The 22,654-nt window shown below is 39.4% G+C and overlaps 1 protein-coding gene across 3 annotated transcripts in view; it reads left to right on the top strand.

Moving 5' to 3' along the window:
- Positions 1 to 22,654, top strand: part of Dyrk1a (dual specificity tyrosine phosphorylation regulated kinase 1A) — a 124,334-nt gene that overhangs the window by 77,497 nt on the left and 24,183 nt on the right. For 2 of the 3 annotated variants that reach the window (XM_010636564.3, XM_010636565.2), the window contains 5 exons: positions 7,525 to 7,721; positions 13,564 to 13,683; positions 15,603 to 15,791; positions 18,070 to 18,217; positions 22,254 to 22,540. In XM_010636564.3, coding sequence (XP_010634866.1) covers positions 7,525 to 7,721; positions 13,564 to 13,683; positions 15,603 to 15,791; positions 18,070 to 18,217; positions 22,254 to 22,540 — 941 coding nt within the window. Of the gene's footprint in view, positions 1 to 7,524; positions 7,722 to 13,563; positions 13,684 to 15,602; positions 15,792 to 18,069; positions 18,218 to 22,253; positions 22,541 to 22,654 lie in introns of those variants that run through there. The other variant, XM_033755961.1, reaches the window with a different exon arrangement.

Raw genomic sequence — 22,654 nt, 5'->3', positions numbered from 1 at the left:
AATGCTTCTTTCATCCTTACTCCCTTCAGCTCCTCCCTCTCATTCTTTCTCAACCATTTCTTTATAATTTAAGAATTCCTACTAGAGCCAGTTTTTTTTTCCATTAAACAAATATTTATTGAGTGCAGTCTGTGTGCCAGGCACTGTTCTTGGTGCTGATTGTAAAATGGTGAGCAAAACTTTCTCTTAATCTCACACCTTAAACTATCATTAGAAGTGCACTTGGCTACTTAGTATTTTGTCACGTTTATTTTAGGTATACTTTATTGCTAGCGATCTTGCAGATACTTTTTTTGTTTGTTTTTACCCACGAAAGCTTGGCATGTTCCCTTTTCCTTAGGAGGTTCTGTCCTAGAACCTCAGCCTCAGAAGAGTTTCCGTGTTTGGGTGCTATGGTTTTAATTAATTTATTTCCTTTTGTTTGTTCTTTAATATCCCTTCACTTAGCTGTTTCGCTTTAAATCGAATGTGGACTCATACTGCCGTAGGAATGGTGTCCCTGTCAACATTGATAACAGATAGTATATGTTTGGACCACTGACCTCCATGTGAATTTTCTATCAAAGATGAGTGGCTTTGGCACTATTTTTACTCAGGGGCTTCCTAGCAATTTGACATTTCCTCTGTGTGTCCTACAGTTTGGGGTCTTATATGGCCCAGTCTCGGTTCATGAAATGTTCCTCTGTAGAGCCAGTGCTCTTTCTTGTTTTTGTTTTGCAGCACTGGGGATTGAACCTAGTACCTTGCATATGCTGCTAGGTCAGTGCTGTACCACTAAGTTTCGTCCCCAGCCCTTAAAAAATTTTTTTGTGTTGAGGCAAGGTCTCACTAAGTCGCCCAGGCTGGAACTTGGAATTCTCCTGCCTCAGTCTCCTGAGTGACACAGGCCTGGGCCAGCACAGTACGCTAGTACTATTCTTTAGTGGTAGTATGTTCTGTCATTGTTATAGTTTCTTGTTAGAAAATAGTAACTTGGATGAGAAAAGTTTCATTTTTAAAAATTGTTATTTTAATAACGAAATTTTAAAAAAGTTAAACACATTCTTATAGTGAAAAAAATCCATAAAATTCAGAAGGATGTGCAAAATACTAATATGACACCACAAGCATACTTTTTTACAACTTGCCTTTTATAACTGTTTGATAGCAACTTAAAGTTTTGCTTCTGGAATTGATCTCTAGTGAATTTTGAAGATGGTTTTCAATTAAATATTTTAAGGTCATAATATAAATACAACATTTTATATTATAACATTTATTGTGATACATTCTTAGGCTAAAACATTATAGCTTATTGTTACTTTAATTCAATAAAGATTATATATAACACGGTAGATACCAGGTTGAACCATACAATACAGTTGGTTTGCAACCCAAAGTCAAATGCCAGCCATCTCATATGGTTCAGCCTAATATCCTCATTTGTTATAGGAGGAACTGAATTCCCCTTTAAATTAACATTTGAATTAAAAGGGAAGATAGAAACTTACGAAATGCCATATTAGTTTGTTGCCTTACCATAGTAAAGGAACGAGTGGATACCTTCATTTCTTTTGGCATTACGAAAAGAAGATAGGTTGATTTCTGGATTTCATCCATTGCACCATGGCAGGCACACCCATGTATGTGCACATTGTGGTTAGGAGGGAGCCTCCACCCCTGCAGTCATCGGTGTTAGGGGCTGAGTCAGCCTTCCATCTCATAGAATGACTAATGGGTTATGTTAGATGGGATAATAAATAGCTTAAAAGTCTTAGAAGTGAAAACAGTTGTCTCTGGGCTAATTCACAGATTACCCCACTCACGTTTAAAAAGAGCACCACATTTTTTGTCACCTAGCATGCCACATTTATGCATGAAAATGTGTATTAGTCTTAAAAAAATACATTACTAGGAAAGAAAAATGTGTTGGGAGCAGGCCTTCCTCAGTGTAGCTTTGCGGTGGTTGTCTGTCTGTTGCTGATGTGAATAAAGGTGAGCTCCTCTTGTCTTGCAGATGCTGTTCAGAGCAGCATTGGCATCAACTTGTGGCTTCACTGTTGAAATGTTGACTCTTGTGTGCTCCACCCTGGATCTGTTCAAAGTGGGCATTTTAAAGAAGACTCAAAGATGATTTATATAGACTAATTAAAGTTTAAGAAGCACCATTATAGATCATAAGTGGCATTTGTTACCTCCACAAGACAATGCCTGTACAGCCTCTCAGGAAGTATTTAATGCACGACTGATTGAATCTAGATATAGAAAATGAAATAACAGCAATAATCTGGGAACTACTCAATTCTTTAAAAAAAGTTTTTTATAACTTTCTGTATATTACAAAAGTATCCTTTTGTCCGCCCAAGATAAATCCTTGTGTCTGATTCCATCCATACGGTGTGGTCAGATGTTGTGTCAGTAAGTACTATTTGATTGTTACACTTCTGCATTATATACTGTACATTTATCCTTACTGTATGTGAATGAATTAAATACACATCATCAGTGGTACATAAGGGAGTGATTAGAGTCTGATGAGTCAAGGGTGCATGATCTGTTATAAATGTATAAGGTAACGAAAAAATTAAAAGTAGTGTGTTCGTGAATGTAGAAAATTCAATCCAGCAAAAGGGAAGAAAAGAACATGAAACAGTTGGAACATATAGAAAGGTTACTTATGTTGTTACATAAGTTAAACCAACTACATAAGGAGGCGAACCTAAAATATAAGGAAGTAATTTGAAAGTAAAAGATACATTGTATCAAAATTAAGAGAAAGTTCAGTGTTTCCTTACTAATATTAGGGAGAGTGAAGGGCATTATTGGAAATAAGACCGTTTATAATGGTGAAAGATTTTGTTTATCTAGAAGGAAGGTGTAACAGTTCTTTTTAAGTTTGTGTGATGCAATGAATACCATAAATGGAAGATTTTTTAAATCCACCTCTCTTGGTAGCTGATGGAACAAAATTAAAACACATTTAAGAGAGAAAATGTACCTAACAAAATTATTAACTCTGGTGAGGCTGGTCCCAAAGAAAGGGAGGCCCTGGCTCACCAGTTTGGAGGTAAAGAAAAGAAGATAGCACTACAGTTACGTCTGCATTGAAAAAGCTTGTGAGAAGGGATGTTATTATAAAGAACTTGATATCATTGCATATGAAACAGATTAAATAGGCATATTTGAAAAATGCAATTTACTAGAACAGACACTCTGGGAAATACAAAATATGAATAGTTCCATCAAGGAAATGTAATCTTTTTTTTTCTTTTATTGAGTTTATTGGTACATTTTAGGTATACAGTACAGTTACATTCATTATTGGGATCTTGTACCTTTACATGACAGGTCTTGATTCTCATTTTTTCCCCCTTGTCCATGCCCACCCTTCACCCCCTCTTTCCCTCCCCATTTACAAACACTTTATTTCCATTTTTTCATTTTGTAAGGAAATGTAATCTTTAATCAAATAACCTACTCATGAAAAAAACTCCAGGTTTAGAGAGTTTCACCATTCTACCCAATCATTCTAGGAATGCAAAATTTATTTAACATTAAAAAAATCATTCAGTGTTATTTACCACATTAATAGAATCTGAAAAGCAGTGTTAATTCAGTAGATTTTAAACAAAGTATTTAATAATAAAAATTTAGTATCCACTCATGGAAGTTCTTAGAAAACTAGGTATAGAGGGGAACTTCATCACCCTAACAGTTTTATCTTGAAAACCTAGATCATTAGCCAGACTACTGGCAAACTTTCGAAAGCTTTCTTTGTGAGCTGGGACTAATTCAGTGGTGCTCTATGACCTCCTATAATCATCATTGGTATTGGAGGTCGCAGCAGACAAAATAAGACGAGAAAGATTAAATATTGGAAGGAAATAATAAAACTTGTCACGTGCTCAGTAGCTACACATGACTGGTATCTACATTACAGTACTAGCGCCAGTGAATCTTACTACTGCAGAAAATTCTTTTGGGTAGTGTTGTTCTAGAGAGACAGTACAGTCAACCAAATTTTCAACATGGTTGGTTTTGGTAGATTCAATGAGTTAATTCAGAAACTTACATGGAAATACAAAGGCTTAACAATAGCCAAAGCATCCTTCAAGAATAGGATTCTTGTTACTAAAACTTCTAAAAGGTACTGAAATTTAGACAGCATTTGGTTTTTACATGAAGAAATCTGGTGAGTCTGTATCTGGTAGAATAGAAAAATCCAAAGATAGAAAATGTTTCCTTTTTAAATAATTGGTTCTCAGTTGTATGGGTATCTGTTGTGAAGTGGGGAAGAATTTTTATTCTTACCTTACACATACCCCAAAAACAAATCCAAATGGATTGCCCATCTATAATGTGTAAGGTAAACAAACACTCAGCTTCTAGAAGAAACAAGATTTCTTCATGCCTTTGGTGCATGATGAGAGTAATACTAATAAGAACTTTTGATCATGAGAAAATACAGTGAGCATGGCCATGTGCTCACATCCAGATATCTAAAGACAAAATACCCCTAGAAATTTATGAGGAAAAAAATGAGAATTCAGTAGAAAAAAATGGAGAAGCAGCCTGCACAGAAGTGGTGCCCAGGTGGCCAACACACAGACGGAGAGGCCTGTAGCCAGCAGGAAAATGCAAAGCCAGGCTGCAGTGGAACACTACTTGGTCCTGCCTGAACAGCGGGGACTGGAGGACTTGAGTCCAGTGGTGGAAACTCAGCAGAGCTGTGGAAGTTGTCATAAATTGCTAGGGACAAAATGGGTTAATTGATAAAAGCCTGGAAAAACAGAACAATCTGTGCAAACACATACAGTGTGTACTGAGAATTTTATTTTTGGTTAATGTTCATAGTAGTCCTGAAATGGAAACAATCCAGATGTCAATCAAAAGTAGGATGGGTAAACATCTATTTATGTAATGGATATTAGAAAGCAATGATAATGAACAAACAACAGCTTGTAGGTGTAACATTAAGCATTTAAGCACATTTAAAACAAAAGCAAATCTGTTTGGGAGGTCAGGGCAGTAGTAACTTTGGGGAAGAGGAAAAAAGTACTGAGTAGAAAAGGTCAAGAGTGATACGGTGGGTTTCTGGAACGCTAGCCATGTTTTATTTTTATTTTTGATCATACAGATTGTTCATCTTATAATTGCTTAAGATTATGATAATTAAGCCATATGCTAGTGACTTTTATACTCTTCTATAATTTTGTAATAAGTAAATAAGGACATAGTATATAATTAGGACATTGCTCATAGAAACAGAAACTAGCATTTTAAACAGTTTTTATGTGTCAGATTCCATTGTGTGTGCCTCCTTGTGGTCTCCTTTAAACCTATCTGCTGTGTAGGCATGAAGGCTAAGATAATTCGCCCTTCCTTACTTTAATATTTTTTCTGTTGTTAAGAGCTTTTTATAGGTTAAGGATCTTGATTTCTTCCACATGAATTTATGCTTATGTTCCTTACTGGTTCTTTGTTTTTAACATACTTTCTCTTCCTATACTATTGGACATTTTGATTTTTTGCTATTACAGATACAATACTTAACATCTTTGTACATCTCATCAATTTTCTCTTTAGGTTAAATTTAAAGTTTCTTTTTTCTTTTGGATTTGGTTTTTAGTGATGCCCAGGATCTAACTCAGGTTTTCATGTACACACGCTAGGCAAGCGCTCTACCACTGAGCTACATTCTCAGCACCTTTTTTCTTTTGTTTTCCTTTTAACTGAACAAAGTTACTGCACACAGTTGAACTGACTGACAGTATTTTTCATTAGGTAAGATGAAGAGTTTAGGGGCTGTCCCACCTCTCAGGATCAAAGTGCGTTTACTTATTTATTCTGTAGTGTTGGTCACTTAAAGACACCCAATAATGGGGGTAGAGAAAGCAGTGCCAAGGGCTGGGGATAAATTAAATAGAGGTATAGGAGTTGAAATTTGCTTTTCAGGAAGATCACTGTAGCCATCTTTGAATAAATACAAAGTTGCAAATGAATCAAGGCAAGCATCCTTAGGAATGTGTTTTGGTAATCTTGAAATATATGGTGATGAAAATGAAAACAAGAGGTTGTATTTGCGTGTTTTGTAGGGATAGAATCAGAAAGATCGGCGGCATGAGGTTTGGCTAACATAGACTGTTGGAAAAAACCCCAACTTGTAACACAATTCCCAGAGTTTTGATTGTGGTTGCCTGAGTAGAAAACATCATTCACTATGGTAGAAAATAGAAGCAGAATTTAAAGTTTAGGGGGAATTGGACTTTGTTCTCATGAGTTTTCATCACCTCATTGTCCATTGCAGTGCACTTAGTGTATGTTACTGTGCACTCATTGGAGATGGTATTGGAGCAGATCTTCATGGCCAGAGCTGTTTCAGGTACTTTGTAGATACTGTTAATGTTGTCAGGAAATAATCCTTGCAAGGCTGTACAGACGCTAAGTAGTGGAGCCGGGATTGCAGACACAAGAGGTCTGTAATATTTGTGGTGGGGCCAGCACTGCTGTGTGTCTCTAGAAGACTTCAGAAAAAGTGTCCTGGCGGTGAACAGTATGGTGTGGTGTGTGGTAGGAGTTGGCGGGTTCATTCAGGAGGAAGCGCAAGCAATTTGGAGTGAGAGTTTGTTGGCTGGGATTTTCTGCCTTGTCTTTTAACTCTAGTCTGTGATTATAAGTTGGACTGAATATAAGAAGTCTTTTTGCTTTTTCTTTGTCTGCCCCTCTCTGCCTGCCCTCCTCTCCCTGTCGTAGAATTACCTGTTACCAGTCCTTCTATGGACCTCAGGTGTTAATTTTCCAAATACACTAGGGATGTCATAGTCATGGTTCTAGCCTACCCGTGGGGTAGTTACTGTCTGTTCTTTATTTGTGGTTAACTCGCCTGGCCTAGATTGTCTTGGGACTGTGTTGAAAGTAAAGAGTCCAGAGGAATCTGGCACCCGGAATTGAAGCCGAGTTCTGTGTGCGTATTTGTGTCCCTGTCGGTTACCTGTGTCAGAGGAGAGCACTATTTGGAGAGCTCTTTGCTCAGCTTGGGGAATCCCAGGGATCTTGTTTGCCATGTATGTGGCAGGTGAAGAGAGCGTTTTAGCTCTGACCCATTGGCAAGGCCCTTCTCAGGAGCACGAACTCTACGGCCGGGGATGTAGCTCCGGTGCCACTGTGTGCCTCTCAAGTGCAAGGTCCCGAGTTTGATTCCCGGTGCAAAAGAAAAAAAAAAAAAAAAAAAAAAATTCAAACGCTAACTCGTCTTACAGTTCTTGGGTGATTATCATTTCCAATGTGAAAGAAATTTTCAAGGTCAATGCAGTTGCTTTATAAAAGGCTTTTCTAAAGATCTTTCTCAGTGTCAATTTATAGATACTAATTTTAATCACTATTTAGTATCACGTAATATTGTTGTATATATCTTTTTGTAGTTACAAGGGTTTTTGATATTACTGTATACCATAAAGTCCATGTTTAAAGAACTATCAAATGTGTCAAATGATAGAAGTAATAGAACATGACCGCTTCTGTTAAATCTCACTTATCTCTTCGTAGGAGGAGAGACTTCAGCATGCAAACCTTCATCTGTTCGGCTTGCACCGTCATTTTCATTCCATGCTGCTGGCCTTCAGATGGCTGGACAGATGCCCCATTCACATCAGTACAGTGACCGTCGCCAGCCAAACATAAGTGACCAACAGGTTTCTGCCTTATCATATTCTGACCAGATTCAGCAACCTCTAACTAACCAGGTGAGATCACGGAGTATCAGAAGTGGTACTGAAATGCTAGTGTATTTCTTTAAATTATTAGATATTATATAGCAAAATACTTTAAACGTTTTTAGTTTAATACATTACATGAGACTTTGGATTGACACGACAGAGTTAAATTTTTTTTAAAATCTGACTTATTTTTCTTTTTACTTTATATTTAACCTCATAACAGTCTCATTGTAGAGAAGGAAAAATACTATTTTAAAAGAATATTAAAGAAACTGAAAAAGCTTATCTTTATGAAAATAAAAAATGTTATAAGAAAGTAAGATTCTGTTACAGCAAACATACAGAGCTGATTTTATGTAGTTATAAACTACCTTAATATACATTTGTAAAAATAAAATTCTTTAAAATTCAAAGAAAAACATATATGCATATGAACTATTCTGTTCATTCAAATATTTGGACTAGAGAATAGCTATTTTCCACAAAGTAGCTTCTTTGAAGGTAATAAATGCTGGACTCTCTTGAGATGCACCTCACACACGTGTGTGAGTATGTGTGTGTGTTTTAGTATCTTGAATTAGTTGCACGTACCATATTGATTATTGGCTTGGGAGAATTTTCTTACTGGCTTTAATTGCAAGGTAAAGTTTCTTCACTGTATTAGATGTGTGATGACTGCCGAAAATGAGTTTTAGATTGTATTGTTTTATTTAGGCCTTTTGATATATCAAAGTGATATAAAAAGTTAAGAAATTTAAAAGTATTTCTTATACTAGATTATTTGAGTGTTGTTTTCTATAATTCAGTCATATGTTGTAATGAATAATTGGATATAGTTGAGCATCATTATTAGGAGGTATCCTAGTGAGTACTACAGTAAAGTTTTGTCAGTATGTAAGCTGTCATTTCATTTATAGAATACATACAACATGTGAGTAGTAGTCACAGTTAAATAGTCAATAAGATGAATTATGACAAGACTTTAAGAATTGGTTTTATACAGTAAGTCGATTTCAGTCTATGAGAATTGGAGAAGTTCATTCAAATGTTCAAGTTTAGAAAGTATCTACCTTGAGTCGGAAGAAAACTCTTGTAATCTGATATATTATGATAGCCTGATGATTTATTTGCATCGTGCTTCTGAAGTCCGTTCGGATTGATCCCTGGCCTGTTCTGCAGCAGCCCCTCACCGGTGTGGTTGTAGTCTGTGTCCAGTAGTCTCTCCATGGGGAGTGGTGGCCGGCTGAGTTCTCTCTTCTCAGATGCACTGTTCTACCCACAGCTAGCTTCTGCCATCTGCAGAGAGCTGGGAAAGCCCTTCTAAGTCATTCTTATGATTATGTTACTGTAGTAAGTAATTTAGGTAGCAGGATATCTTTTTATATCCAGCTACTGTGTTGTCTTTCAGTCATTGCAAATTAGAGATATTTTACTTAGTGTTTTCACTTTAAGCGATACAGTGTTTTTAAAGATTATAAGATGTTGGAAGAGAAGCTGTTTAGCTGGGCATGGAAGTTTAAGTTGCAAACCTGGGCAACTTAATGAGACCCAGTTTCAAAAATTAAGTAAGAAAGTAAATAAATAAATAAAATAATGACTGAGGATGTAGCTTAGTGGTAGAACACTTGCCTTGTAAGTGAGGTCCTCAGTTCAATCCCAGTACTGCCAAAAAAAAATAAAATAAAAAAATAATAAAGAAGAAGAAGAAGAAGAAAGAAAGAAGGGTAGGAAATATAGAAGTGTGGAATAACTGGAATGCTGATTTTCTTTGGGCTGTTTTAATTTTCACAATGCCTTTCATAGTTGTTAAATTCTGCCAGTGCCCTGCATGTGTGTGATATATGCCATTTGGTTTTATGAATATAGTAGATCTTAAAATAGTGGAAAGAAGAAATGTAGTGTTTCCAATTCCTCCTCGAATGTGGAAATGAGATATATATAAATAAAATGAATGAAATAGGTATCATTAAACTAGAACATAATTTTGGGTAAAGTCCTATATCTTTTTCTTTTTCGAAACAGGGTGTCAGTATGTAGTTGAGGCTGGCTTTGAACTCACCATGTAGTACAAGCTGGCCTCAAACTTACAGCAATCCTCCTGCCTCTGCCTCCCGAGTGCTGGGATTACAGGCGTGCGCCACCATGCTTGGATAAAGTCCTGTATCTCACACTAAAATCTTTTCAGAAAAAAAGTTAATGGTGGTTTTAGCTCCTGATCTAAGCTGGAAGTACATTCTGCCTCTTCACTGTGCGATTTATGTTAAGAAAAAGCCCAAGAGATGGAAACACTGGAGGAGTGATGTTTCCACCTCCCAGTCAGGTTGCTGAGGCAGCAGGTGGCATGTCATCTACTTTGCTTTGTGCAGGTTATTCCCCAGCAAACGGGGTAACACCTGCAGCCTTGTGAGCTCCTGGGTCCTCCGAGTGCCTCAGCCTTGCTTTCAGCTTGTAGAAGGGAGAAGGGGGGCTTAGTTCATTACCACAGGGTGGCCACAAGAAGCAGGCAGCGGAGAAGCTCTCAGATACTTAGGGCTGGCCTTGATGCTTGGCATAGAAGTGTGACTAGGTAACTTGCAAGCTATTTTATAATTTCAAATTTGTGCTTAATCAGCATGATATTACAAAATTTGGCTAATACGAAATCACAGTGAAAGGGAAGGAGATACTACTTTGGAGAAGTTAATTTGATCTTTCTGTATCTTTGGAGCACAAGGTACCATATGAAGCATTGAGATACACTCTTATTTGTGGGCAAAATACATGTGCTTTATATGTGCAAGGGCCCCTGCAGTAACTTCTGCTGCCGGAAATATACAAAGAGAGTAAGGTAGTAAGAATTAACCACTTGGCCTTGTAAGTGGAGTCTGACCAGTTAAGCTCAGTGTTCATTTAACAGTGTCCTGTGAAGGGCCAGGCATAAGGCTCACGCTCGCCGTGAGTGTGCAAATGTGATCATGTTGCTGAGCAGTTAAGTTTGATTGTAAACCGTCCCCCATAGTGGCTGTTGCTGTGTTGCTCAAGCTGATCTATCTCATACTCACAGTCCAGTTTCCTCAGCCTCCTGAGTAGCTGGGATTGTACTGTAAAGCTTTCCTGATGGTCGGATTTGGGTGTTTCCAGTGAGCATGGTTGCCCATAGATGGAGCCACTGGCTCTTTTTTCAGTTGTTGAAATAACCAGTCAAGTTGTGAACGACAGGTTAAACACATAAAAGTACTTACATTTGTATGGTTAATGCACATGGCTTATTTATGCATGCTACAGTTATTTTTACCCCAAATTGGCACAGTTGACTTAATCTAAGAGGGTAGAAAATCTTAAAAATTGACAGCTCCTGGCCCAGTGTCTCCGCTGAGAATCTGGGGTCAGGTGTGGACTGCCTGGGCTGACATCCTAGCTGTATTCTTCACCAGTTCTAGACCTGGTTAGGTCACTTGATATAGGAGCTTCAGATATTTCCTTTGGAAACTGGTGATAAGAATAGCATGTACATTCATGAGGTCATTGAGAAGAAGATTGCATGGAGACATGCAAAAACATGCATGCACAAAAAGTGCTTTGTAAATATTTGCTACTGTTACATGGTGTGATCAAAATATACAGTGAGCTAGGCATGGATGGCGGTGCACGCCTGAAATTCCAGCACTTGGGAGGCTGAGGCAGGAGGATTGCCATGAGTTCAAGGCCAGCCTGGATTGCACAGTGCGACCTCGTCTCAAAAAATTAAAACAAAAAAAAACAACAACCCCCAAATACACAATGAATGTTTAAATGTTGTTTAAAAATTATCACGGTAAAAGGCACATTGCTATTAATATCTTCCTCACAGTACTCTTCCTCAATTCAAACACTCTCCTTATCCTTTCTACTTTCTGAAGCAACTGGGGAAGTGTGCTTTTGTTTTATGTCTGCACAAATGTGGTGAATACTGCAGCTGAGTGCCACCCAAGGGAAAGGCTGGGTTATAAAAATATTGCTGTGTGACCTTCGCCAGATCTGGCACTTTGTAACTTCCGCCTCTTCCCCAAAGTGAAAGTAGCCATGAAAGGTAAACATTTTGGATTAATTCAGGACATCAAGACAGCTGACACAATGTGATTAAAGAGACCTAGGAAAGAGGAATTCCAGAGCTGCTTCAGAAAGATGTTTGAAGAGGGAAATGTTTGAGGGTAGTTTAGGGGCAGCATGTCTTTTACAGTGACAGATGTTTTTAAAATTATGCACCAGGGCCGGGGATTTAGCTCAGTGGTTCTGTCGCCTGCCTCACCGGAGCAAGTTCCTGAGTTCGATCCCTGGTACCAAAGAAATAAAAATATGCACCATATTCTTCAGTCATAGCACACTTATTACTCTTAAACTACTCAGGTGACTTTACCAATCGCAGCTTGCATTACAGTATTAATGAAGCATTTCACTGATTTAGATTTTGGGAAGGCACATATTGAGGCTGTACTGTACCGATCTAAGGAGGGGTCTTTTTTAAAAACAAATTCGATTTTATCCCATTCTCCCTCAAACCCCCTTCCCGCCTTATGTACAGAAGTGTTGTTTCTATTGAAAGGGGTCTTTTGAATAATTTAACTTCATGAAAATAGCACCACAGGTGTAAATTTTAAAAGGAAAAAAGAACATTAACATAAACCTGTTTCATTCTTTATTTTTTGGTAATGGGAATGGAACCCAAGACCTTGCGCTTGTGAGGCAGGGGGCGGAACCCCTGAGCTAAATCCCGGGACCTGTTTCGTTACTTTAGATCCATGTGGTACTCATTCACGTGAAAAGAATTGACATGCTTATTACTGATACTGTGCATTCAATAAATCAGATCCACAAGGAATAGTATTCTATGAATTTAGCCTTTTCTACTGTTTATGTTTTAAAAATAATGAATATATATTTGGGAGATGAGGTAGTGCAGATTTTATTAGCTCTGATGATCTCTGTAGACAAATAGTTGTACTTACTGAAGGTCCCCCCACCCCCATGTACTCCTCACTTGGAACTTTCAAGGAGGAGAGACTCTCAAGACAGAGTCTAACTTAATCCAGTAGCACAGCAAATGTACCATCCAGATAACACGCTTTGAAGAAGAGTTTGCGTGTGCAGGCCAAAACTGCCGCTCTCCTTTTTATTATTGTGGGTTACCATTAGGCTGAGACTGTAGACATTTTGGGGACATCTTGGAATGATGTGTTCACTGCGGGGGCTGCCCCCAGGTGACCCGAGTTTCCTCTTAGAGGGACTTCATCTGGGGCTTCTGGCTTAGCACACCTCGTGGGCATAAGTAGCCGTACAAGCAAGTGAGGAGCACGAGGCTGGGTGGTGGTGATGGCTGCACGTACTTCGGTGTCATTAATTGTCTTTGAGGGTCTGTTGATTGCAGGAAGCCCTATCCCGGGGAGCCCTGTGCCGAGCACGGGATGAGGAGAGCCATAGTTCGGGACCGTTAAGGGGCAAGGTGGGGGTGCTGCAGTGGGTGGCATGTTCCACTTCATTTTAGCTTTGCTTCTGGGCAGATACTTGTACGAGAGGCAAGGGCTTGGTGATGTCAGGAGCTGCCCCTTTGCTGGCCTGTTGTAAGGCAGGTCAGGTTTTAGGAGAAATTCAGAAGAAACTTTTCTTTGGGCTGTGTGGTAAAGCAGTCCTTGGGCAGCATCCTGTGTGTGTCCTGGGCTGGGGTGTGTCAGATGAGCACTTCAGGCTGTGGGCATACTTGTTCTAGTGGTTGCCTTTGTTTGAATCCAGATACTGTGAGAGAATAACCTCATGCAGAGCTCTTTCTTTGTGAAGTAGATGCATACAGGTTATAGAAGAGGGGATCGCATCACTGCAGTGGAGTTAAAGTGCTAGTCTTCTCTGTCTATTTAAGGTGATGCCTGATATTGTCATGTTACAGAGGCGGATGCCCCAAACCTTCCGTGATCCAGCAACTGCTCCCCTGAGAAAACTTTCTGTTGATTTGATCAAAACATACAAGCATATTAATGAGGTAAGTCTGTTGATTTGTTATAATAGCATCGGTCTTTCAGTTCAGTGGGAAAAGTTCTTTGGTGCCTATATAAATATTCTAAACTTGTTTTATTCTTATTATGGTCATATATAGGATTATCAGAAAGACTGGTGAGTTAATGACTTACAGATAGCGTAACTATAACTGTGTGAAAAAGAAGGTATTAGTAACATTGCAAACAGTAAAGTTATAGATAGCTTTGTAATTTTAAAGCTAATTTAATATGCTGTTATCATTTTTTGTAATGATTCTTTTCCAAAACAAGAAAGGAAGAAAATGACTCTGTAGTAAACTGTATGTTACACGCTTGTGCTTAAATGTTTCTATATATTTCCATGTTTTCCCTAAATGTCAGGAAGCTCTGAGATACATCACCACCCAGTTACACTCATTTGGCCTAGTTTATTGATCTCTCTGTGTTTCTGTGATTTTATTGTGCTCTTTTACCTATATCTTTCCATGTAAGATAACTGCAGCAAGAGCTGTTTGTTTATTTATTTATATTTTAAAAGTAATTGGTAGGATTTTTAAAAAATAAGTACTTTGAATTACTTGTCTTATTGCTTGTTTTGTTTTTTCCCTTTTGCCATAAAGAAGTAATTTTCTGGTACTTTGGACCTTCTTTTAGCTTGATTGCTATTTGCTTTTAGCTTCAACTCTAGCTTTATAATTAATTATTAAGTGAGCTTGTCTGTAGAAGAGCCTTGCTTGCTTTTCTCTTCCAGCAGGAACCCCACATACTGTCACATAAAAAAGGCTTATGCTTTGCCAGCTTTTGAGCCATTTAACTTAAAAAATTTTATGCACACAAATTTTAGTTAGAGCAGTTTGACGCTGCTTAATGCCAGTATTATTACATTACTGTGACAAGGTAGAGTTACTCCAGTAAGGCGCGTTTCTGAGTTAAATTTTGTATATTTATGGTGTTATAAATGATATACCACACTAGCTGACAGATTGTTTCAATGGCACATCAAATATCAGTTTGCTATTATCTGAGAAACTTGTCAATAAATAAATAGTAGCTCTATTGAGGCTTGTTTTTAAATATCTTGCCATCTTGTATGCTAGACTTTTGTCAGATATTCTATGTAATGTAATTTATAATTTCCTTGAAGCTAGTTACCAGTTACTTGGACTTGGCCTCGTTTTTTAAAACTACTCTTATAAAAGTAACTTTGTTCTGTGATTAATCACAAGGCTTAGGGCCTGTAGGTCAGCATGGTTGTTTTCATTAGTCATTCGTTATTATAGGCTTAAACTGGTCAGTTTTAATAAAACACTTCATCTGCACGTGAAGTTTCATTTTAAAATCTTAAAGTTGGCAGGACTAGAAAAGGGGGCCTGAAAGGACTTGAAGGGGATAAAAAGTTACTTGTGTTTTTGGTGTTGACTGCATTAGTGTAGATACTTCTCAGAATCTCGTGTTGTACTTTTAAGATCTGTGTCACGGCCAGGTGTGGTGGTGCACGCCTGCGATCCCAGCACTCGGGGAGGCTGAAGCCGGGAGTGGGGTCACCATGAGCTCAAGGCCAACCTGCGTTACAGGGAGCCCTTGCCGCCCCACAAATCTGTGCCATCTCATTATGTATAAATAATACCTTAATTTAACACATAACAAGGCCCCTTCTTACTTTTCTTGAATAGGACACCTTGGGCCACTTCCCAAGTCTCCTGTTCGTAAAATGCACCTGCATTACAACTAGACTGAATTTCAGTGCGGCCTTTCCCCATTGGTCACATGTCAGCTGCAGAAAATTCTGTATTTCAGTTTCTGTAGTTACTGAGGGAAAATTCATTAAGTTCCTCCTGGTACATTTGTTTCATTTATTCTTTTGATGTATGACCCTTGCGACGGTGACTTAAGTTACACAGTTACACACTTGCTCTCGTTTCAGGTTTACTATGCAAAAAAGAAGCGAAGACACCAGCAGGGCCAGGGAGACGACTCTAGTCATAAGAAGGAGCGGAAGGTTTATAACGATGGCTACGATGATGACAACTATGACTATATTGTGAAAAACGGGGAGAAGTGGATGGACCGTTACGAAATCGACTCCTTGATAGGCAAAGGTTCCTTTGGACAGGTAACTTAATTGAAAATGCTGCATTTCATGAGCTAGGACTTGTTTGTGAATCACGTATGTAGATGGTCCTCATTCCCTAAAGATAGTAAAACGGCATCAGCTGTGACATTTCCCCTACGCTTTTTAAAAACCTTCTTTGGCTGCTACTAATTTTTTTACGAATGACAGGTGATTGATTTTAATCACTAATAGATGATATTACCTTTTTCACGTGGGCTTTGTGGATTGTTCATTATGTGTGAAAGATATTTCCCTTTCTATCTGATAAGGAGAAAAGATTTCCCACTCTAGGTGGCCCAGCAGGCCCTCCCAGTTCTCTGGATGCTCTGGCCTGTGCGTTGGGTTTCCTCCCACTGTTTCAAACTTCGTCTGGTCTCTGACGTACTTGGCAAACAGGATTCAGTGTTTCCCCTTCCAACCCGGATCACCAGGCTGATGCTCTCGTGAGAGGGCCTCTGCTGGGCCTGGTTTGCCTTCATCCCCACCCCTCCGCCCAGCCCTTTGAGAGCACAGAGCCATAAAAACACAGTTTCTTGGACACCTAGACCCAAGAGCTCTTATTTCTTCCTTCTCACACTTTATAAAACAGCTTTCTGGCTGTGTTTCCCGGCTGTTCCCACCTGGTAAGTCCTGCTATCTCTTCCCTCCTCTCCCGTGCCCTTCCCTCTGTTCGAGCTCCTGTTAACTTCGGTCTCCTCTGCCTTGTAGTCCTTTGCAATGGGTTAGATATTAACCTACAGTCCCAGTACTCCCAACTTTTGAGTGAGAGGATAGCACGGGAGTCAGAATGACTTAATTGCCTTTTATTCTTATTTTATTTTATTTTTTTGGTACCGGAGATTGAACTCAGGACCTTGTGCTTGCGAGGCAGGCGGCAGCACCACTGAGCTAAGTCCCCAGCCCTCCTTTTAATTTTTGTTGGATTTCTTAAAAAAAAAAAAATTATGAGATCTGTGGGTGTTTTTTGTGTTCCTGCCCTGAGAGAAAGCAAAACACATGCCTCTTTTCAACCTATGAGAAAAACAAAAACTCCTGTCAGATCTGATGCTTAGGCCAAACGTGTAGCCCAGGCCAGTGTGGTGAGCCTGTGGCGTGCATGCTGCGGCGGGCCTTCTGTGTCACTGACCGCTCTAAGAGGCTCTCCGTAGCAGCCTTAGCCCTAGCAGGCGCACGTCTGAACGTAGAAAGACCCGGGTTATTAACCATGTAAGTCGTATGAAGTGTATTTGAAGAGCTCTGTGACTCTGGTCTGGCTCTACCTGGTCCCTGTGATGCTTGTTTTTTATGTTTCTTCCACCCCGTATCTTGAAGGAAAATTTCCTTGATTTGTGATCTCTTTTTTCTAAATAAGGGCTTTCTCATTATTTGAGGAGTCATGAGTAGCTTCTGCTTCTCTATCAGAACCCCTTAAGGAAAGGCATTTCTCAGGCCCAGTTCTTCTTAGCTAGGACTGTGAACACCGTACGTAAATACAGAGCTTGCTGTCTCCACCTTGAAAAATACAGCAGCATTTGGACAAGTCTCAGTAAAACTTATTTATAACTTTGTGATATCTACCTTAAAAATTGTGTCCATACAGCAATTTATATATTTTTAGTATAATTATGTACTTTTTGGTTTTTTGAGGCAGGGTCTTGCTATGTAGTTAAGGCTGGATTTCAACTCACTGTGTAGCCCAGGCTGGTCTCGAACTCACAGCGATCCTCCTGCCTCAGTCTCCCGAGTGCTGGGATTATAGGCGTGTACCACCATGCCTGGCTCCTGTACTTTTGTTTTTATCTATGTAAATCTAACAAAGTTAGAAGCGTATCTACTTTCTGAGATGTAGTAGAACCTTTTGAATATGTCATGTATATTTTGGGGATTTAAACCAGGTTTTTCTCATCAAAAGAATAACTGGATAAAATTGTTTTATAGTTAAAAAGTAATTTTTGATAAGGAAGGTTTAAACAACCAAAGTACTTGTAAGGATTCCTAATCTTATTTCTGCAGGAGGAAAGCAGTTTATCTAATTTTGTTAATAAAATTACCCGTTTTTCAAATATTCTAAGTACTGTAATAAGGGTACAAAAATACTCATTTCAAGAGATAGACTTAAAGTTACTCTGTAATACGGTGGATGGTATCGAGTCGAGTCAGGGTGTTTTCTTCTTAGCAAAGTAAGAAATATGTAGTTAGTTAAATAAGCACTGAGTAGACGTAGAGTTGGAGAGCGATGTAAAGTGTTGTGAAGTTGCCACGAAGAGGTGGAGAATTACCTCTCTCTCTTCTCTTCCAGGTTGTAAAAGCATACGATCGGGTGGAGCAAGAATGGGTCGCCATTAAAATAATAAAGAACAAGAAGGCTTTCCTGAATCAAGCCCAGATAGAAGTGCGACTTCTGGAGCTCATGAACAAACATGACACCGAAATGAAATATTACATAGGTAAATAGCGCTGTGTGTCCGTTCTACACCAGGAATTTGAATCAGTGCTTAATTTTATATCAAACTTGATTTTATAGTGAAGTGATTGATTAAACTTTTATTCCTTTTGGAGATCAGAGCTTTACGCATTGCTTGATCTGAAATCTTTGGGGATGACACGTTCCAGATAGTGTATAATGTAGAAGCCAGTAAGAATAGTGTCTTTTGTTTTGTTTTGTTTTGGTACCGGGGATCGAAACGAGTCGTTGCGCTTGCAAAGCAGGCACCAGAACCACTGAGCTAAATCCCAGGCAAGAATAGTGTCTTTTTAAAAATGCAACTTACCTGTGCCATTTGTTTGTTTTAATGTTGCTTACTGATCCACAGAGTCACCCTTTTGCTAACTTTGACTATTTCATGTGTAGTTCAGAAAGTAGATGTAGGCTAACATGTTTATTGGTGTCTGCGAGCCATTTTTGCAGTGCCTGAACCAAGACCTCAGCTCCTCCCTGGGCTGTTTCTCAGTTTGGCGGCATTGGAAGCACTTGGACTCTAGTAGCAGAAGTGAAAATAGCCACTGTTTCTCACCTCTTGTCGTATTCCTCATGCTTTTCTTCTGTTGTCTGTAGTAATCGTAGCAGTCCCGCAAGGAAGGTAGTGGAGCCCTTCCTTGTAAGTGGCGTTTGTAAGAAGTAACACCTCCAGGTTCGCAGAACTTGAGCTAGGGTCTGAATCTAGTCTGCCTTACTTGAGAACTGGTATTGTTTCATTGTCACAGTCTTCCTTTTGGAAACTAAAACAGAAGACAGAAGAATTATGAAAATATTGTACCCTAGGGCCAGCACCTTTTACTTAAATTTTCTTTACTACTATTTTTAGTCAAACCCAAGATGTCAGGGATTGTTAAGACACCATTATCTTATGTACCACCAGGGAAAAATTGCCACTGATTATACATATTAGATATCATCAGATAACAGAGCTCAGGATCAGTAAATTTGAAAGTTCTGTAAGTGCAGATATGTAGTAGCTCATGTTCAGAAATGTTGGCTTTACCTGATAAATGGAAGATAAGATTTTATTCAGCTCCTTTAAAAACAGGTAAGTGGAAAATGCAGTGTCTTAAATAAAGTTTTATTTAAAATTGGTACCCTTTTTAAAAAGGGTGTGGTGGAAAAGGATTGTGGTTCTGTAGTTCTCCAAAAATGGTGGAAATAAGTAATGGATGGTTAATGATACAAAATTCAGATAATTCAGATCACGTGCATTTATTTTCCTTTGTTCCAAAGAAAAATAAAGTTGAACTATTAATTTTTCTTCCTTGGAGCTGACCTTGGTGTCACACACCTTTAATCCCAGCACTTGGGAGGCAGAGGCAGGAGGATCGCTCTGAGCCCAGCCTGGGCTACGTATTTGTCTCAAAACCGAAATAAAACTAAAAACCAGTTTTCTCCTTCTCAGTTTCTTCTCTGTAGATGCCTGATACGATCCGTTTAACACTGAATTTGCTGCTCACTTTCAGGTCTAATTTAGTGTCGATGGACCCAGTTCCATCGACGGGACAGTGTAGGGGGCTGGTCCATAAGGGCTCTCTGGATGTGCGTTTAGCCCTCCTTTACCCTGGGCGTTGTCGTTTTTGTGCTTAAGTAGTAGAGAAACTGTCCACAGCAGTGCTGTAGTGTTTTCACAGTGTTCAGACAGGCCTGTAACTTGTATGTTTTGCTGCCAGGCATGACTAACACTTGTCCCACCAGTGGTGCACGCCACCCGCTGGCACAGTCACACATGTACCACGGTGGGTCACGCTGGCGCATAGTGAGTACTCACTCAGAAGTGTCAGCTGCTCAGCTCTGTGTGGTAAGAGCTGTTCTTCTTTGTTTTGAATAAACTGACTTTAATGACCACTTCAATTAACTAATAACTAATTATTAGTTATTATTACAAATTCTCTTTTGGAAGAGTTTTGTTTTAAGTTCTAATCTGTGAAGATGGCAGATGCCTTGAGTCATTTTCTCATTGCTAGGACAACACAGCTGGCATCCATAACTTAAAGGAAGAGAGGGTTATTTTGACTCACGTGTTTTCAGTCCATGGATGGAGGGCCTAGCAGAGGAGACCTGCTCGCTCACACCGCAGAGAGAACGGAAAGGCCCTGGAGGAAGACGCAGACACTCCCCACCGCAGCACGTTTAGCTATGAATGAGTCGGCCCCTGTGATCCAGTCAGCTCCACAGCGCTACCTTTGAACACCTGAGGCTTTTGAGGGCATTCCAGATTCCAACCCTAATAGCAGAAAAGAACTGGTGTTTTAAAATACACATTAGAATACTGTTCCGTTGAGCCATGTTGCTGTGCAGTAGAACAGCAGAACTTATTTCTCTTCCCTGTAATTTGGTACCCATTAGCAAGCCTTCCTCATCCTCCTTAGCCCTGCTGTCTCCTTTATAGCCTGTCTTAAATGGTTTATATGGTTATTCAGAATCTGCCAGATATCTGGGTTATTTGGTACCTGACCTAATTAAAACAAAATTCAGAGTAGGTCTAGAACTAATGATTTAGGTCTTGGCAACCCACCGTTCTTTCCAGAACTCACTGTAAGAATGAGCAAACGTGCTTGTGTCCGAGCTTTCTTTGACAGTGTTTGAGTGGTCAGCCCCTTGTAGGTACTCAGTAACCAGTGATGAATTACAAGGTCAGTGGAAGCGAGTAGATCTTTCACTGGGAGGCCATTCTAACTACGAAGTTTCTTAAAGGGAATTTTGTGACCACACTGCAATTCTGACATCAGTTATCCTTTGTGTTCCTTTCATGGCTACTGCTTAACGTGGGCACTGTAACCCATTGCGTGGCTCAAGTCTGTGTGGTGTCATTGGAGCTGTTTTTATTTTTAAATGTATGAACTGGAGTGACTAAGTGCAGATACTGTACATTCTTAAATAACTTTGAGGAGTCTTTTTCCATTTTTTGCAGCATCAGATACCACTATAGATTCTTTTATAAGCCATGTAGATTTTCCACTGTGTTACTTAACCCACGTTTGAGACTGCCCATGTCATGAGTGATCTAAAAACAGCATTGACACGTAGTGCTTCGAGACAGGCCACCCAGGACTAGGCCGGGAAAGGCTCTGGGGAAGATGTGACACTGAAAGTCTGCGTGGAGGTAGCCTTGATGGGTGGTCTCTGCCATTTCAGTTGAGTTCCAGTGCTCCGTGTGGTGCCTGTGAGGAGCTCATAGTGGAGAGCAGCCCTTTGCCAGGCGCACAGCCGCTTGGACGTGGAGCCAGTGTTAACACTTACTCCAGCGTGATCTTTAAGACACATTGTAAAGAACTCAGCCTTCTCGGAGGGTCGGCAGTGGAGCAGTCCGCATACTCTTTACCGTTTTGCCGTGTGTGGGCCCGCTCGTCTCTTGTGATTATTATTTTGAAGTTGTCAAAAACCTTCGGTCTCACACAAGATTTCCCTTCTATCAGTTTGACGAACATAATCAAGTGCCCTGATGGTGGATTCCCAGAGCCTTTTAATATCTTATTTTGAAACACTTGCTGAACAAAAAATAAAACTAGAAAAACAAAATATAAAAAATATGTTGTACTTTGACATTTTGTGACAGAACATTATTAGTAAACACAGGTTATTTATCAAGCCAGTGCAGAGGGCCGCCAAGTATAGGAACCAGAGATTCTAGTAGTTGTGAAGTGGGACTCTCAGGATAAAAGCGCGGTTTCTGTTATGTGTAAATCATGATCAAGTTCTGAGTATCCTCCCTACTGTTTTGCAAATTGGCTCTTTGTGTTTTCATTCCTGAATTAAATTTTTTATGGTATTGTTTATTGACAGACAGTAAACCTGTTCAATTCAGCAGGAGAGCACTTTAAATATTCTTAACTACTTTAAAAATGTGCTTTTCAATACTGCAGAGGGGTGATCTTCACACCTCAGCTTTTCACTTTGCATTTGACATTGTCATGTTACAGGCCACGTGGCAGTACTGTGTGTGTTGCTTTCTTCTTACTGGTTTGTATAATTTAAAATAAAACTGTTTTCTCTTTCAGTGCATTTGAAACGCCACTTTATGTTTCGAAACCATCTCTGTTTAGTTTTTGAAATGCTGTCTTACAACCTGTATGACTTGTTGAGGAACACCAATTTCCGAGGGGTCTCTTTGAACCTAACACGAAAGTTTGCGCAGCAGATGTGTACTGCACTGCTTTTCCTTGCAACTCCAGAACTTAGTATCATTCACTGTGACCTAAAACCTGAGAATATCCTTCTTTGCAACCCCAAACGCAGTGCAATCAAGATTGTTGACTTTGGCAGTTCTTGCCAGTTGGGGCAAAGGGTAAGTATATTACAGGAGTTGTGAATTAAAATAGAATTAAATAGACAAGTATACTTAGACTTGCCTTCCCCTTCTTCTTTCCCCCTCCCCTCCCCTTCCCCTCCCTCTCCTCTT

Source organism: Fukomys damarensis, unplaced genomic scaffold (genome assembly GCF_012274545.1).
Source record: "Fukomys damarensis isolate Sample0158 unplaced genomic scaffold, DMR_v1.0_HiC HiC_scaffold_24, whole genome shotgun sequence".
NCBI lineage: Eukaryota > Metazoa > Chordata > Mammalia > Rodentia > Bathyergidae > Fukomys > Fukomys damarensis.
The sequence above is the reverse complement of the archived record's forward strand: the minus strand, read 5'-3'. Positions and strand labels throughout refer to the sequence as shown.